Here is an 18,027-nt window from a genome sequence, read left to right on the forward strand (position 1 = left end):
CTCCTCAGCCGTCAAATCTTTTGCCCCCACCTTCCTCCTCCGCCTCTTGTCCTCCTCCAACACAGCAGGACCAACCACGCCGCCATAACCCCAACCATCCACCTCCGTACACACGGCGCTTATCCGACCCAGTCTGTCACAGGATGATCCCCATTTTGGTTTCCCGCCACCTAATCGCGCATAGACATCCTCAGCCGCATCCAAGACAGGCTTGGGCGAGAGCGCTAGCCAGACTGGCGCGTAGGCGCCACTGTAGGTTGAGATAGTGTGCCAGGGGGACCCGAACATGCGGGCGAGCCAGAATACAGCGATCATGGCGTAGAAGAGGGGGAAAATGAGGGGCATGATGGCCGTGCCACAGATGCCTGGGTGGGCGACGTAAATGCTCGGTTTTGGGCGTGAGATGGTAGGGGCGTGGTGTGCGGTTCCATTCTGCTGTAGTTTCGTAGCAGTGGTAGTTTTCGACACGGATAAGAAGGTGTCAACCCACGGCGAAGAGCTGGGGTGCTCTGAGGTCAGAGCGAGGACGTCCGTAAGGTGCTTGGAAGCCTGGTAGGCGGATCGGGTATTGAGCGCTTGGAAGTCTGAGAGATCGAAATTTTTGCTTGTTGCTTCGATGCTGGATATCCAGATGATGCGACCCGGGGAGGTTTCAGAGGCGGAAAGAAGGGGCATCAATGCATGATTGAGCATGTAGTGTCCAAACACATTCGAGCAAAAGATGTCTCCCAGCGGAGGCTCATCGGGCTGCGAGGTTTGTTTTTTGACGAGAACCCCTGAACAGGTGAGTGTAAATGCCGACGGGTATGTGACTGTGTTCACGAGGTCTGTCAAGGTAAGATATAACGCCTTGAAGAGATTGATGCCGGTGAACCCAGCAGTACCAGCGTTCAGGATGACGGCGTCCAGCTTCGGGAGTGAGGCCCGCAACCGACGTGACAAGGCACGCACCGACAGCAAATTGGCCAGGTCAACATTTTCCGGTTTGAGCGTGACGCGGTTCTTGGACGTTGCGTATTTGGCAGCAGATTTATTAAGGTGTGCTTGGAGGAGGGAGAGGGTTTCGGCACTCTTTTTGGCGCTGCGGGTGGTAAAGAGAAGTGTTAGGCACTTGGATTCTGGGCGCGTTGTGAGGAATTCGTCAATTGTGCGACAACAGATGGAGAACCCGAGGCCGCTGTAGGTGAATGAACAAGTGGAGAAAAGTGGATTAGCGTGGACGAATTGACAGGAGAAAACTGGCTGGCTTGTTTCAAAGCGTACCTGTTTGTGCCTGTTACGAGAACGAAGGTCTCGTCGGACTCAAAAGAGCCCGGCCCGTTACTGTTGGAGTCCATTGCAATTGATGTCGTCAGGGGTTCGGTCAAGGCAGGAAAGAAGGAGAAGATGAAAAAAAACCAAGGGATTTTATAGAGGCTGCTTCTCATTGGCTGGAGGTCCATCCACAGATTGGTAACGAAAGGGTAAACGTGTTACAATTCGTTTGAGCGCTGAGAACCGTGGGCCAACTGCTGCAAATTAGCCGTGCTCTTTTTCCGATTTAGATATCAAATTAATTGGGACAATGAGTTGGTTGGGACAGATTCCGTACGCACGCTGTCGAAAATGTTTGCAGCTTTGGGGGCGTGCCTGCATAAATTTAAGCCGGGATACCCTGACAAGCGGCGGTTCTGAGCTTTGGAAATCTGTCGATCTGGACATTTTCCCTTTTTATTCTACAAGCTTCAGAACCTCGAGCTTCAATCTTTCTCTTACCCTCCCTCTTCTTTCCTCTTGTGCAAGGTATGATAGCATTGAGGTGAGTTGATGCGATATGGGTCCTGCCAACTGCACCTGTTGAAGAGATCAGAAAACTTTGGTGCCCATTACCGCGCTTAAAATGATCCGTTGGCGGCCCCGCAATCGACCCTATATATGATGCGTCATTTTCGAATGTTTCTTACAGTCACATAGAGTGTTTTCCCTGACATGCTGCCCAATTTGGCAGGGTTGCTTCTGAGATTTTTGTTTTGTTTTGTTTTTCTGTTTGTTTATCTCTCTATTCGTCTGTGAATTGTATAGATGCAAATCCATTTTCATGGATGCTACTTCTTTGAATCCAGAGACATTGTAAGGGTGATCCGACTTCGACAGAGGCGTTTCAGTTCGTCCTTTCTTACTCTTGCCCTGCCTCCCCAATGCGATCGATGTCTTTCGTTTCAAATCCATCAATCCCCCATTTCTCCCACGATGCCACAGCCATTGTTCAAATAGCGATGCCGCACTGTTACCTGCAAAACTAAAAAATCGGTTAAGGTTTGTCATGTGACTAGCTAGCGCATAAGCTTATCACTCTAATCCCTCAATCTGATAACGTTGTGCTAACTTCATTCATTCAAGTTTGTTTTGACCTCTTCCGATTATTTCATGCTCTGTCGTTGCCATGAGTATGATGCGACAGAATGTCAGACCCTGCCATATGGTAGATGCGGAAATCAGCTATGTTGTGGGGACTAGAGTGCCTTGGTGTGTGCCATGCCATTTGGCACAATTGACTCTCTGGTGGTAACCTCATCCCCACTAGATATCAACATGACTACCATCGCGCGATATACCAGCAAATTTTCTCGAGACTCTTTCATTATGTTTCTTTGCAAAAAATAAATAAATAAATAAATAAACAAATAAAGGTTTGTTTACAGGGTGGGGTCTCCTTGGAATCCAGTGGCTTTCTCCCACAAAGGTTCTCTGCGTGATTCTTTGAGCTCAGAGCGGAGCGATAGCCGGAAGCGGAATGGGCCAGGCAGCTTGTATTTCCAGAGGTCTTCTACCTCAATCCTTTTGCCTAACCTATTTATTGCCCTGGCGTTTGGCTTTTTTACTTGTAACGGCGAGCCCCAATGATGGAGCTGATGGTGGAGCATCCACCCGAGTTTATCAGCTAAGTAGTGGGTTATGATTAACTCCTACCACACAATGATAGCTATATTGTTGCTCGTTTACACCAGTCCTGTTTCCATGGCAATTTCGAAATTACTATTTGATGTAAGTACATATTTGATTGCATGTTTCTTCCTACTATCCTTAAGGATCTCACCTCTCTCGATTACTTTCACTTGAATAATCTGTGAGGGACGAAATCCGCCTCTGGCAAACTTGCTGCTAAGTTGACTATCCTACTTGCGGTGGACTATATTACAGTGGCAATACATATATATTGGTTTTATTTAGCCTTATCCAACCTGGCTCTGTCTTGTAAGTGTATATGAAATTCCCTATAAAGCTCACATGGTACTCTTCAAATTGCAGCTAACGACGGGGAACAGCTATTACACCATTTGGAATATCTAGGATATATCAAAGTGAATGCGGTCTACCGATTATTAGCAATCCCTGATATCCCCTTGTTATAGATCATACATATGTTACAACGAAGAGCGGAAGCAGCCACCAGAGAATATTCCAGCACAGCTATGATTACAGGGCCTATAACAATATCGGTTACGACTGTTGACCATTCCTTAATACCCACAAGCTCTGCAACTTTTTCATCAACTTCTATCACCAGAATATCTAGCACCTCGATGGACAAGAGAATTGGAGCCTTGGGATCCAGAGATCTTGGGCCTGGAGTTGCTATTGGGTCTTGCACATGGCCAACTGAAGATGTTACCGTAACAGATTCAAACCATCATACAACTGTCTATCCCCAGATTCTCTGTAGGGACAATACGGAACACTGCTGCCCACTTGAGGGAACACCTGACACGCCTCTATCGGCATGCCCGCAGGGCTATGTGATCGCAGGGGAGAATGCATGCTGCCCACGGTGAGTATGAGCTTAAAGTTTCCCAAATACCATTCGCCAATTGATACTGAAGAAGCTCTGTGCTAGCGGCTGGTCGGTGTTTAGTACTTTACTCGGCACGCAAACCCCATGCTACAGCAAATTTTCGACTGCTGTACCCCCAGCCGCGACTGCAAGCGCGGACACCAGTACCACAACCATCCGCACAGCTCTATTCGCGAAGAAATATGACATCGTTCCTTCGCAGACGGCACAACCTCCAGCGTCTCCTCCTACTACCTCTCCAGCTTCTTCAGAGTCTTCAGAACAAATTCTCTCAAAATCACGGCGGTTGAGCGACAGAGAAATTGCCGGCGTGGTCACAGGCTCGGTGTTAGGCATCCTATTATTTTTGGGGATCGCAGTCGTGCTTCTCCGCAGATGGAAACGCTCCAAAGTCACTGTGGATGACCTGATTCGCCAGCCGACTAAAGGCACCCACGAACTCGCGCCAACCGACAACCAATATCCGGCCAAGCAACCTCATGATGAGTCGTGGACGACGGGAACGACGCAGAGTGTTCCGATTAATCCAGCTAATAGCAACCACCATATACCCATGGCCTATTTGACAAACATAACCCCTACAATACGCACTGTCGAACCACAGGAACTGCCCGGCAATACATTTATTAATGAATGTCATCCGGCTTATCGAAATGATCCGTGTCCATGGAGAGTTCAACCATAGTCCATTTGTTCTTCGCTAGACCCTTAAGATGTTTTTCTCTCTCGCCATCAATTCTCAGTTGCATCCCAGCTATTTGCTACGAATTTTTAATATACAAGTGACAGTCCATATTAAGCAATATTTTCTCGTGTATTTAAGGGCGGGAGGTAGCACATTATTTTTATTAATGTTGATTTTTTTTATTATTCAGCGAGGTTTTACATTATTTTCTTCGACCTAGGTGACGACTGAAAATATGAAGTCTGCCTCGGAATTTATACGGATCATTTTGAAAATGTTGCTTAAAAGTTAGGCCCTGGTAGTAACTCTCTTGAAGAAGCGCAACATTACGTGTTGAGAGCAAACCTAACAGAATAAAAACATGGGGATCAACAGTCCCAGTATCATCATGACTGTGCTTTTTGTGAAAGGAAACGAAGTGCACAACTTCACCAGAGAACGTAATTCAAAGAAAAGAGAGGTTCTATAAGCAGTATTCGCCACTACTTAAAGCCCCCCATTGTTTTTATCAGCAAGACACCCTATAAGCTGAACTTTACTACCCACTTCCCATGCCCTTCGAAAGACCTCTCTGAAACCAGTCCAGTTTCAACTCTGAACGGCTGGTCCCGGATACAGGCTCCATGTACCCGTCCCTCGCCCACTTTGTAGATACGAGATTCGTACACGTTTGGCCTGCTCTAGGGCAAATCAGCTAAAATGTCAAGCATGGCTAGCAACGCAAAAAGAGCTACTCTTTAACCGGTTCCCCCAATTCAGAAGCTACAGTTGTAGTGTTCAAAATGCCAAAAGCCAGGGTGTCCTTTGGTATCCTATTTGCCCGATAAAACGGGAAAGTAGATAGGGGTTGCTCCTCCCCGAGCCTCGTAAGATGCTAGTACTTATTGGATTGGGGATATATTCCAAATAGCCAACTCCAATTCGAATGGGTTCTTGCCCGGAGGAATAATTTCCTCGAGAAAGATTCCAAATTTGAAGCAAGCCCGGCCGCCACTTAGTATATATAATTGAGTGGGAATTATAACCTCACACTAGACAATAAATATTGCCAGCAGTAATCAAGGTGAGGGGGATTTCGATACCAGGGGTCCCCTGTCTTGCAGGCTGGCCCATGTATAGAAGCCCATTTGCGGGAGATCCTCACCCTGCCGGAGAGCAAGAATGGTGTGTTTGGATAGGTCTGACATTTTTCATGAAAGCAAATCGGTATTAGCTGGAGCATCAGGAGCGACCGTTAGCGCTTGCCGCTGGACTGCCGGGCTTACTTCTGGAAGGTTGAGCTTCAGTGCGAACAGTAGATGTGTATTATGTCGGTCGGGCGACATCCGCTGTATATTTTGGCTGGAATCAACGCTAGGCGTGAGGGGATTGGGAGATTGAGATATCCTGTCAAAAGATCTCTGAGTCTTCCAGGCCTTGCCTGTCCGCTTCCTGGACAGAATACATAGCTCAATAAGTAGGAGGGACATTCGCACATCCTTGTTGTCAAGTGGGAGGTGGTATGCATGTTCCGCCCAAACTAACACTCGGCAGATGCAGGGAGCAGTTCAACCGTAAGGCAATCTCAATGAACATTTGGTATAAGAGGGAAAAGCAACCGAGGTGATTTTCCTAGTGTCCCAAGTCTAGGCCGTTCACCATTTTGACGGATGTAACCAAAGTTTTGGACCGTCACGACAGATATATATGTTACGGGTATGCATGTCGCGCGGCCCTTCGTTTGTGATGAGCATTTCTCCTGCCCGATTACTTGTTCGGGTCGTGGATATCGGAAATCATCGGAGAACGGAAAAGGAGAGATTGATTATTCGGAGCTTTTTGGTTTTATTTATACTCCTTTTACGCAGTAAATGAATTACCATAGTAGAACGAAATTAGGGAACCGAGCAGGGACCAGGGATGTATGCATACAGAACAGTGCACCTTACCGAATCGAGAGAATTGAGGTGAGGGGGAGAAAAAGAATTGCTTTATCCTGCAGGGAAGTGAAGTGCAGTGCATATAATTCCCCCTCTTGGCCTCAAGAATGACAGAACAAGCAGACCAGTCCCATGGCAAGTCTCCGAGTTGATGAGAACTTTCGTTTGGACGGACCGCTATTTTTGAGCGGAGGATTGTCCCAGAGCCACGAGAGATTCTCGAAGGCTGTGCTCGGCGTTTGACTTAGGCGCGATTCAACTGTTATCAACCTTGGATATGGTACGGTACAAGTACCGTACTCGGACGGAAACAGGAGCCTGCAGGCGCCCTTTTGGTTGGCTAAGGTGATGCTGGGCTTGACCATCTGGAGGCGAAGCATCGATTTCCCAACCCGCGACAGACATCGCTCCCACGGCACTGAGGCTTTTCGGCTCCAAAGACGATGAGACAGATGAACCAGGCTAACAAGGCCTGGAGCATCGCGACTGACGGATCCCCCAATATTAAATCGCATGCACGCTGATTGGCAGCTGGACACCGCGGAGATCACAGCCGAAATCAAATATTCCTCTCCAGGCGATTGCAATCATCCTGGGATCCCTGGAGAGTTGAAGGAATCAACACATTTACCACGAAGCTGTTAATCGAGGTGCTGACGATCACGCACAGGGCTGTTATCTTCGATCAAGAGCCGAAATGTTCCTCTATTCCATCATTGCTCCGTGGCAGTCGACCATTATTGAAGTTCCACAGCCGAAAACCCCCCTTCCTCCCTCATTATTTTACAAGGCCGTGTGGAGATTTCAGGACCACGCTGAAATGAATTTTACACCTCGATTTCCTGGCGCTAAATCGAGGGACGGAAGCGCTAATCGTACACAAGCCACTCCAATCCACTAGTAAAGTGGACATCTTGTGTCAGCTATTTTGGATTCTGGCCAAACAGAGCAGTGGTTCCAGCAATCTGTATCCTCAATCAGCGATCAGCAACCGTCTACCCAGATCTCGCTCTTCAGCATTTCCTCGTTTCGATGGTAATATTTCAAGAAGCCCGAACTCCTTCAGACGCTTGTTTCGATGCTTTCAACCAAACCCAAGGTTTCGGTCCACTCGGTTCCGTTAGCAACAGTTTGATCATCCTCTGTGGCCCTAACTCCTCCCCCTTAGTGCGTCTGAGGTGACCCGTCTCGCGACCCGTTCATCTACAGTGTAAGCAAGAATTTGGCTTTCAGACAGCGGAATTCCGGCCAACGGCGCGCCGTTGGTTTGAGCTGAATAACCTGCGTTCAGGTTTGAACACCTCTAGGGATTTGGAATCATTTCTCATCCTTGCAAAAGATTTACACAGTAACTTGTGTCTTCAATAGGTAGCTGCAGCCAAGGATGTAGCTCGAATCTTTTCATGCTTGTAACATCTGAAAGCTGAGTTTAAAGCGAAGTGAAAATGATAAAAAGCTTTTGAACATCTCAGTCGTGTTGTTTTTCACGACGCTTCTCAGCCTAGCTCCTGACATTTTCTTTGACCTGGAAGATGGAGCCGTGCAAAAGTTTGATCTCCACTTTTTAGAGTAGCCGGAAGCGGGAACTTGTATGGATTAACGACTCCATCGATGCTTGGCCCCCCTTGCCATTGCTGCCAACGATTTGTTGACTCTGGCGAAAGTGTGGTGTACGCCATGCTCCAATGTTATGTCTTGTATGTGTGATATTTATGTTGGTCTATGACGGGTGTTCCCGCGTAGGTACTGTAACTGTACATTCCAGGACCTGTTTGTTTCGCAGAGTATATATTCCGTATTGGAGTACGGAGTTATGATATTGAAGGAAGTCTCGCGAAGGAGAGTTGCTGGTCTGATATGTACTCGGTACTGCACTGCACAGTACATCTGTACATTATGATGACATTGCTGAGATCCCGGAAGTATCTCTGCTACCGCCACGCAAAGTACCTGTGAATATTTTTCTATTTTGCTGTAGTGGTTAAGAGTAACTATTCGAATACGGACTTAGGAAGAGTTCTTATAGGGTAACAACACCAGCGTGCCCTGCAAGAGATCGCACTGATTGTATTAGAAGCACCGCAATGTGTTTTTGTCAACGGACTTGTTGATTGTTCAGGGTTCTACTGATTTTATCAAGAAAATTTGCAGGTAAGTTGGCGTCGAGATTCGACAGTCATATTTGCGACCGGTGCAGCTGCCTGCCTTATGCCTTTCCCCATTTTGCCAGGGTCCTTTATCAACTACTTAATGATTGACAAAGTCGTCCCAGCCTTCTGGGTCGGTATCATTGGGCTATATATCCGCATCGACGATTTACACATTTTTCATCCGTGCTATGGTAAGATTAAGTTAGCGTTGAGTGCATTGATTAGTTCCTAAAGATCCATGCTGGACTAAAGTGTATTTGGTGATGGCCAATTCATTTGGCCACTATCACTGCTGCACCGCTGCACCGCTGGGATGTGGCCCTTGCAAGCGTTCATTTTTATCAAGGGAGGTTGTAAATCATGCGACAGGGGCCCATCGATAGGGTTCAGTCCCCAACTTTATTAAACGTCGTCCCAAGAATGTGGGTAAGCTGGGAAAATTTGCCTCCTGTTCTCGAAGTATGTTGCAGAATGAAATGATATGTAGCCATTGTCAATTTTGAGACTTGAAAGTGGCATAGTGCCAAAAACAACAAACATCCAGATACGCGAGATGCAGCCCTCGAGAAGTCACCGTCCCTACGTAGATTGGAGCATACCACTGGAATTCGGTGCAGGCAATCCTTGCAGAATGAGGGGTGCGACATTGATATCTCATCTTGTGACCCAAGTGGCTCGCCATAGAGCGGAATATCAGGTGGCTAAAACGTAGCATTCGTATTCATGGATCGGTCCAGAGGACAGCGGGAGGAGTTGGTCTTCAATTTCTACAGAAGAACTGAAATGGAGACATGAGCACAAAATCAGTCGCCTGCAGGTCGTGTTGGAGCTACCGCTTTGCTCCTTACTTCACGCTCCTGCCGAAGAATAAGGGCAGAATCCATCTTCCCGCTCGAAAGATGCAACAAGATCCAACTTGTCGTTTGCTGGCGCATCCATCCATCTCCCACACACGCTGCAGACTGGCAGTTCCAGCATTGACAAGCAGCCCTTTTGTTCCACACCGGTTTTCCATGGTTGCCAGTGATTGGGAGCCGCCATCACGCTTTTGGCCAGCCCGACCTGGGGAGACCTGGCCTCCCACCCAACTCCAGGATGATTGGAGCCCAGTCGCTGCACACGCCGCTAGCAGGCAATTGCATTCAAAATGCGGGGTGTGGCTGTCTGGCTTTTCCTGGAAAGTTGGTGCTTGGGATCGGTAATTTTGAATTGAAATGCGGCCTGGTATGTACCGTACGCGGATGTTCGAGGTAATGCCCCCAGCGTTGTGAGAGACAATAACGGATAAGAAGCAAATATACACCGTCAGGCAGCGAGGCTGGCCATGGCTTTTCACTGACACATACCATAATTTCCCTTTCTCATCTCTGGCTAATAAGTTTTCAGCGGAAAAGCCCGACCACCAGCTTGTGCTGCGTGCTGCGAAACGGAGAAGGATCGACTCTGCAACAGATCTTATTCGATGAGTACTACGGAAGCATGGTAGCGGTCTCACAATCTTGCCTAGCACGTTTTTGACGGTTAGTCCCGTGTTATTTTGTTATCTCACCCTCGGTCGTGCGTAGGGCAAAAGCTCCCCGAGCTGATTCTCCTTTCTTAACATATCATTGTGGTTGCGTAGAACGGCACACGGAATGCTTCGGGTACTGTATGGGCCCAATGGTGGGAAGCCGACGGATGGCTGCTTAAAGCAGTTCCTTTGTTCCCTTGGATTCGTCAAGTGGCACATTAGGGCACTCAATCAAACGAATAACAAACTGTTGGCTGTCAAACTAACCAACAAAGCCGCGATACTCTTGATCATCACAAGATGGAACAACCAACTACTGGACATGCCGATCAAAATTTTCAACAACAAATTGAGTTTCGATTACTCCAGAAATAAATACCTGCACAAACGCGACTACCATACCAGCGGATGCTTGATCAGCCAAGTTTCATGTAGCAGTCGTATTCAACTTTCTTTTCCTTTCATCTGATTCCCTCGGTAATCACTCTTTGGGAGAATAAATACACCCATCAGACATGATCGTGGAAACGGGGGCTGCCAGTCGGTGAGGCGAGAAAAAACCCGCCGTGATAAGATGAACCGTGAGGCTGCAGCCTTGTTGGGAGGAGCGATCCTTATCTGTTTTGAGGATATATCTTTCTCAGCACATGCAGTCGGCATATCCTTTGCATCCCCTGACTGCTCGCTGCATAATCGCGCGCATTATTGAACAATTTTGGACTTTGCGCGATCCAGCCATACATCTGGAGTGCGGAAGCCGATCACGAATTAATGCATATCCAAAACACCCGTTCTTCACCCCAAGCATTGGCGCAACCCATGGGCTAAATTCAAGGTTTAGTGGGTTTGGATGCCATGTGCTGTTCGGGAATAAAAAGTCAGGTAGTGCATGAATGCTTACATAGGGTCTCTCTCTCACCAGAGAAGGGCCGATCAAGAAGGCCCACTATCAAGGATAGTTTCCCTGAAGGGGATTTTCCTTTCATTATTTTCTCCCCTATGATGATTCCCCCGCAGTTCTGGTGGTTGAATATTTTACTCCTGTACCTGGCTGATAATGAAACGAAAGATTGGTTTTTTAAGGGGCAGCAGCCGAAACACGGGTGGAGGAATGTTGAGTGGAATACCGCCAAAGTTGCGTGGCGTCTCGTAGCTGCAGCCACTGCCCCCATCTCACATCCACAAGCTCTTGGACGCGCACATACCGAAGTGACATACTTGGTTGAGGCCACATGGAATGAGGGAAGCGTAGGCACTGTACGGAGTTACATGTCCTGGACATGTTGTGCAAATATTTCTCCGTTTCGCATCACAGATATGCGCTCTCGTTACGAATTTAATATGTGATGTTTAAGCGTGCCTCACTTTCCTCTGTCAGCGAACACTAACTAGCTTGCTCCAGAATAACCTCCCGAAATCTCAAACATTGCGCCAACCTACTCCGTACACTGTGGGTAATGAGAAATAGCAGGTCTTGCAGATCGTCGTAACTTGGAATATCTCAATTCATGCTCTGGAACTCTATTCCACAAATATGAGGATTCCAAGTTACACCTGTCAAGCCACCAAAAAAACACGCGCAGAGTACTCTTGAATAATTGATTGTCAAGATCATATCCAAACAAAAGCTGCGGTAACTCCATACCCCATGCGCATGCGGACTGCACGAACTACGCCGTTCAATTAACGTTCCCATCCGTTTGGTAATCCAGGAGCTCACTGGCGCCCACCAAAGAAGCCCAACACTCAGGAAGGCAAAACTTAGACTTGAGCCTTGCTACAATGGTTGGTGCTAATCGACATGACATTCCAATGCCAAATGGTTACTAAAGCACTGCCGGACAGTCCTTGACTTTGACCTCTGACAACGTCTGCCTACGAAGATAGAGAACTGTCGAGGCAGAGAAAGAAGAGAGCGGAAAGCGGCGTCCAAAATACATTCCCCAAACCTTGATTTATTAAACGCTTCCCGCTTGAGTGCGGTTTAAGTTTTCAGAATCTATTCGTCATTGGAGCGGCAAATAGACCCGGAATCAATCACTGTTAGTTACATTTTACGCAGTATGTGGGAAGAGGGACTGAAGGAAGCTATTCGGGAGTGTCACATTTGAGGGGCAAACCCAAACTGTGGTTTCCTGGACAGGGGACCCCTAAGCTAAGCTGTTAGCATGATGTGGGGATGAGGAGATACTGAGCATCCCCAGAACCAAGTCGGCCTGATACTAATCAAAATAATGCTTCCGCGGGCTAGAGGACGGCTAAGCCACGCCCCCCGGGACAGCCTCCCCATCCCCACCCCAAAGTCCCTGTCCGCACCGCTGTTGGGCTTACTGCTAATATGACTCCATGAACCCTGTAAATCATTGAACTCCACTTTCCAGTGACTGCCCAGCATCCAGTCAGTGCCATCGACCACTGACAGCGAGCTTACTTTACCGCTAATATCGGCCTGGCAGTATCCGCGTGGTACCCGTATGATACTGCCTTCGACAACCAATAGTCCCCGCCGTTTGTCCTGATGGTTTCCCTCAACTCCACTTCCTCGTACCTCAGTGCATTTTGCTTTTCTTTTTCCTTGGGGTCAACTATCTGCAATGCTTTTTACGTTCCTAGTTAGCCAGTTCTTGACTGGCGGAGATCGAGAATTCTAGTCCCGCATGTCTTCCAAGGTTCTGTCCTCCCACTCACCCTCGTTGGTGCATTCTACTCTCCAGAACCAACGTCCATCTTCAATATTTGTAACCGTTTTTCCCTTCAGTTCACTGATTTTGACTTTTATTTCTATTTTTATTTCTGCTGTGCTTTTTATTCTTTAAATCATCTTTTATTTTTACTTTTTTCTACGACATTGGTTCCCTTTATCTTGTCGCTCGTTCCTCTTCTCTCCCTCTTGACACAATAATTTTCTGTACTGATGCCCTCGTTTCGCCTTTAAACTGCATCTGCATTCGTTTTGCTGTTCACTTTGAACCACTCGACCTTTAACCAGCTTGGCTGTACTCCCAACAAGCATGCCCCGTACGCGCAACTTCCCGTGTACATGGAATAACTGTAGGAAGGTAAGAAAATCAATACCTACTTTCAATGCCCGCATTTGGCTGATTGACATCGATGTCTTTGTTATGTTTTATTCCAGGCTTTCAACCGAAAGTCGGATCTGTGCAGACACTTTCGAATACATACGAATGAACGACCTTATCGCTGCAGTTTTCCAGATTGTACAAAAAGCTTCATCCAGCGCTCGGCCTTGACTGTCCATTCTCGCACCCATACTGGCGAGAAGCCCCATGTATGCGACTATGAGAGCTGCAGTAAAGCCTTTTCTGATGTAGGTTAATATTCAGGGCGTTGCGAGCTACCTACCATTTGCACCAGGGCCTAGACGCCGCGATTTCACGCAACTCTAATCTTTGTGTGGCATTAAATTACCTCGTTTCTGTTTTGGCCGAACATGGAGTTAACATCGGTTCTAGTCCTCGAGCCTAGCTCGTCATCGGCGAATACATACTGGCAGGCGACCATATAAGTGTTTGGAGTCAGAATGTGGGCGAAGGTAATTTTCTCGCTCCTTCGTTGGCCTTTGAAGGACGAGATACTGATATCATCTTTTAGTTTCTGCCGAAAAACGACATTAACCAAGCATCAGAATCGGTCTCATCAACCTGAGGTCCAACCGCCAGCCGCTTGCACTACTCGAGAACCATTATATTCACAGCCGCCCCCTAGCTTGTTACCCCCAGCAAGCAGCCTCCCTAATAACCAGCAAACATATCCGCCCCCCCAAGTAGCTGCTGTTGCGCATGTCTTCTATCCCCCTCCTACACAACCACCTCCTGTTCATTCAATACCCGTCCCTGGAGAGCAACCCGTCATCGGAGCTGAAATTAATTATACTGGCTCTGGGCTTGTATTTAATCCTCAAATTCAAGGTTACGAAGTTCCTCCAACACCAGTGGAATCTGTGCCAAGATTTTCGCCAGCACCTCCAAGGGTTGTTTCAGAGTACGAGGCTCGGCCTCCAATAATTTACCAATCGGAAATCCCAATGGATAATAAACCCATGATTTCGCGAATCTTCAATCCATATCAAGATCCAAGAGCTTGGGACTTTCTAGGCCTGGAGGGTTAAATGCGATCACCCGGAAAGGAACACCATATTTGCCGCCTCCCTGAAAACACAAACACCCAAGCAATCCATACGTACACCCCTCCCCCTACCCCAAGGTCTACAACCGCTATTTTGATATTTGGTACACCCAAGCCATGGTGACTCTGGCTTTCGACCCTCTCTAGGCGGGACTCAATTTATCATGAGTCCGGTTTTATCCAAGCCTGCTCTCATCACAGAGCTTCGGGGACTGACGACCAGAGTCAAACAAACAAACGGATTAAGACGGGTGATCCTTCCCAAATTCCTACGCTACTTTATTCTAATGCCAATCGAATGAAGACTATGATATAGGAAAGATATACGCACGGCCACAAGGAGGAATATAACTCCTTCCCTTTCCCCCCCCCCCCTCCCTCTATCCTCGGACGCTATTGGCGACTGGAGTTTTCTGTTTTTTCTCGGTGAAGCTTCTTTGTAGCAATTTGTCTGTTCTATTTTACTTTGGGGGCTCCATCTCTCACTATCGATATCCCTTGAGCTATTCTTTTCCCAACTTCTTGTTACTATTTTTTTTTTCTTTTAAAGTTTCTATTCCCCCCTTTTGTTATCTTTTTATCTCCTCATCTTATTTATTTTTCCCGTATGTTGGTGTCATGTGTTACCGACCATTTTTATTATTCCAACTTTTGACTTGCTAATGCGCAAAACACCTTTATCCAAGTTAGAGATTGAATGGGGAAGTAATACTTGTCTGATTCGATGGTAGTAAATACGAAATGGCATCCTTCGATTTCAGATAATGGGTTAAATGAGGTTGTATCCACGTTCTCGATTCTCAGTTAATATGGTCCGTGTGGGGAAGAAAAAGGGTTTACATCATCTGGGGTTCTTTGTTTCTTGCTCTTCTGCCCTATGATATCATCATGGCCGTCTTCCTATTTATTACCTTGTCGTCTACTGAGTGTTTCCCGCCCATATATTTCTCTTATCCCTTCGTCCCTTCAATGTTGTAAAATACTTGGATCTTGATCAGCTCAGGTAGAGATATGATCTGTGTACAGCCCATTTTCCCACGCGTGAACTTTCAACCAGCCTTGCAATACTTAGCTTTTGTTTTTTTTTTGCCTCGAAACGCTGCCCATCTTTTCCAGGGAGGGCCTAAATTGTAGATCCATGGTTTAGCAAGGCATCCTGCATATCCTCCACGGTTGCATTGCGTACGAGAGAAAAAAGCGAGCGCGAAAAACGGAAGGTAGTAAAAAATCTCCTCGTCTTAACTTGGAAGTTTTCAAAGCTTTCCAGAGAGACGGAAAAAAAAAAAAAAAAAAAAAAAAAAAAAAAAAAAACAAGACCCCGTTAGCTCTTGGCTTCTAAACGAGCCGGTTAACCAGATGCCTCCTGCGGCCCTGTGGGGGCCAAATGGACGTATAAGACGATGCAAAAACGGGGGGAAGATTGCCGGTGTTAGTTGGCGGCGGCGGCACGAAGGGAGGGACGGGCCGAAACCCATTCGGTGGAGCGGAGCCCCGTCGCGTTATTGCCAGCCATGGAGAGGAAGATGGCTAGTTGAAGTTTAATTCCCAGTAGTTGTATGGTTTCTTCTTCTCCTTCAAGGCGGAGGCGAAATATAAGTACTACTCTAGGACCCTCGTACGGAGTATACAGAGTATACGGATGCGACAATACGGAGAGAAAGTCTGGGCAGCGATAGACAGCAGCAGGAACGAACTGCAAATCATGATGCTGTTCAAGAAACCCGGATATCGGGGAACGATTAGACTAGATAGCGGATGCCAGCAAAAATAAGCTGTTTTTATTATATATTAGTATTTCTTTCTTTCTTTCTTATTTTCTTGCGCTAGAAAAATTTGGTCAAGCAGCGGCTCATGAGATCACTATGACATCAATACTCTCCGACACCCAATAGCTAATGGAGGCAGAATGTGAAGAGCGATGGTCAACAAGGGCAGGAATTGGCCTGCAGGCGCTTTTGCCTTTTCTGGAAGTGTTTGATATCCGGGCTGACAAATCCTCGTCGCGGAATGTTTCCGGCGTCTTGGCTCCATCAGATAAGCGTAGGCTTAGGATAATTATCGATCTGATGATCTGATAACTCGATCTTCCATCGCACTGTTCCTCCTCGCATCAGTTGTGGGATAGCAATTCAACATTCTGCCACCAATACAGATATCCATCCGGCAGGAGGGGATTATTAGGTTGCTGGAGTACCACGGTTAGACACGATGAAATCTCTGTTTCGCCGTGGGGCTTCCCTTCTCAACCCAAGGACACCACAGGCAGCCGCAGAGGGCGAAACTACCACCGCCACGGAGGGGACTCTCTTTACCAAGGTCGACCCAGCAATTGACGGGGAAGATTGCGACCACGACTGTGCTAGCTGCACAATCCAATACCCGTCCAAGTTTGACATTGATACCAAGGATAAATTGTACGGGAATGTCAAAGGATGGGCCACCCATGTACTCATTGCGACAGGAAAGACGGATTGGGTGAGGGACGTGGCCGACGAAGTGGGAAGTGTCATGGAAGCTATTGAGAAGAATGGCCTGAAACCCAGCAATGGGGTACGCGACGTATTCCTTTTTTTTTTCTTCTTCTTTTTTTTCTCTCTCGGTTAGTTGTTGAATCTGTTGACTCTTGTTGTGGATCACATATATAGCTGTTGAAGCTGTCTGCCTCAAACATGCCCGTCCCAGACGAATACCACCATCACGACATTGGGAAACGACCCACTACCGCCCTCATTCTCCCGGCTTTCACATTTGTCGATCACGTCACTCCTGCCCTCGCCTCAGACCTGATCACTTATTTTGTCAACACCTCTCTGACCACCAGTTCCCCTCTCAACAACTCACGCCTGGACGAAATTTTAGCTACAACCACACTAGAGCCAGAGCCAGAGGCAGAGGCAGGGCCAGAGTCAGAGTCAGACAATTCAACTCCAGCCGCACCTCCTTTATCCCAGACGACAGCCACCAGCTCCTCGATGGATTACACAGCTCTAACCACTCTCCACGCCCGCCCCTGTCGGCACTCTGCCGTAATTCTCCTCTGCTCGCAACGAACTCGCGACATCCGGTGCGGCCAATCGGCCCCCTTGCTCCGGCGGGAATTCGAAAGACACTTGCGCCCCCTTGGATTATATCGGGATCTCAACGACGAACGTCCTGGGGGGGTAGGTATATATTTCATTAGCCATGTTGGCGGCCACAAATACTCTGCGAATGTGATTGTGTACCGGAGGCGGAATCTGAACCCTGAAGGCGCCGCTACGGAAGCGGGTAATGTGGCACTTGAAGAAGGGGCTGTGCAGGGGATTTGGCTTGCTAGGGTAAAACCCGAGGATTGCGAGGCCATTGTGAAATTTACGGTGCTGCAGGGGAAGGTTGTCAAGCCCGAGAGTCAGCTCAGGGGTGGATTTGACCGAGAGAAGGGTCTGGTGAGCTGGTGAGCTGGTGAGCCGGTGATCAGGGAGGGTTGATAATGGGCTCATTGTTTGGGTTTTTATCTTTTGGGTTCTTTTATCTATTTTAGATCATTGGTGCTATTTGTTTACGATATTCTCGGGCATTTTAATTTAGATTCAAAGTAGAGAGAATCATACATACATATGGAAGATATACCCGCTAGTTAGTCAATCAGTATCTTGGCTAGACAATCTATCATATATTTTAGAAGATTTTTTATAAAATTCTGATTTCGAAGTCAATAAACAGTCCAGTGTTCTAACTCAAGAAGTATTCATGTTCGTTTTTCCATAAATGCGGACAAACTCTAAGTTATTGGTCCCGCTAGTGCG

General features: G+C 47.3%; 6 protein-coding genes across 6 annotated transcripts in view; 4 read left to right on the forward strand and 2 right to left on the reverse strand.

Moving 5' to 3' along the window:
• HCBG_03399 (3-ketosteroid reductase) overlaps positions 1-1,337 on the reverse strand; it is a gene marked incomplete at both ends in the record, with an annotated part of 2,043 nt that extends 706 nt beyond the window's left edge. Inside the window, 2 exons of the mRNA XM_045430448.1 lie at positions 31-1,177; positions 1,264-1,337. Of these exons, the coding sequence (XP_045288591.1) occupies positions 31-1,177; positions 1,264-1,337 (1,221 nt within the window). The remainder of the gene's footprint in view (positions 1-30; positions 1,178-1,263) is intronic.
• A 2,115-nt stretch (positions 1,338-3,452) lies between these two features.
• HCBG_03400 (uncharacterized protein) lies at positions 3,453-4,704 on the forward strand (the record flags this gene model as incomplete). Its single annotated transcript, XM_045430449.1, has 2 exons — positions 3,453-3,808; positions 3,875-4,704. The coding sequence occupies 2 exons, from the start codon at positions 3,453-3,455 to the stop codon at positions 4,515-4,517; spliced, it is 999 nt and encodes a 332-aa protein (XP_045288592.1).
• A 4,575-nt stretch (positions 4,705-9,279) lies between these two features.
• HCBG_03401 (uncharacterized protein) lies at positions 9,280-10,756 on the reverse strand (the record flags this gene model as incomplete). The annotated part of the gene is made up of 3 exons (XM_045430450.1): positions 9,280-9,364; positions 9,435-10,089; positions 10,582-10,756. 3 exons carry the CDS (start codon positions 10,754-10,756, stop codon positions 9,280-9,282), a joined length of 915 nt encoding a protein of 304 aa, XP_045288593.1.
• Positions 10,757-11,098: 342 nt separating this feature from the next.
• HCBG_03402 (uncharacterized protein) lies at positions 11,099-11,564 on the forward strand (the record flags this gene model as incomplete). Its single annotated transcript, XM_045430451.1, has 2 exons — positions 11,099-11,353; positions 11,499-11,564. The coding sequence occupies 2 exons, from the start codon at positions 11,099-11,101 to the stop codon at positions 11,562-11,564; spliced, it is 321 nt and encodes a 106-aa protein (XP_045288594.1).
• Positions 11,565-13,107: 1,543 nt separating this feature from the next.
• Positions 13,108-14,225, forward strand: HCBG_03403 (C2H2 zinc finger domain-containing protein; the record flags this gene model as incomplete). Its single annotated transcript, XM_045430452.1, has 3 exons — positions 13,108-13,155; positions 13,570-13,649; positions 13,709-14,225. 3 exons carry the CDS (start codon positions 13,108-13,110, stop codon positions 14,223-14,225), a joined length of 645 nt encoding a protein of 214 aa, XP_045288595.1.
• Positions 14,226-16,450: 2,225 nt separating this feature from the next.
• Positions 16,451-17,849, forward strand: HCBG_03404 (sucrase/ferredoxin domain-containing protein; the record flags this gene model as incomplete). The annotated part of the gene is made up of 2 exons (XM_045430453.1): positions 16,451-16,792; positions 16,888-17,849. 2 exons carry the CDS (start codon positions 16,451-16,453, stop codon positions 17,677-17,679), a joined length of 1,134 nt encoding a protein of 377 aa, XP_045288596.1.
• Between the last annotated feature and the right edge of the window lie 178 nt (positions 17,850-18,027).

The sequence above is a fragment of the Histoplasma capsulatum genome, assembly GCF_000150115.1.
Source record: "Histoplasma capsulatum G186AR genomic scaffold supercont2.4, whole genome shotgun sequence".
NCBI lineage: Eukaryota > Fungi > Ascomycota > Eurotiomycetes > Onygenales > Ajellomycetaceae > Histoplasma > Histoplasma capsulatum.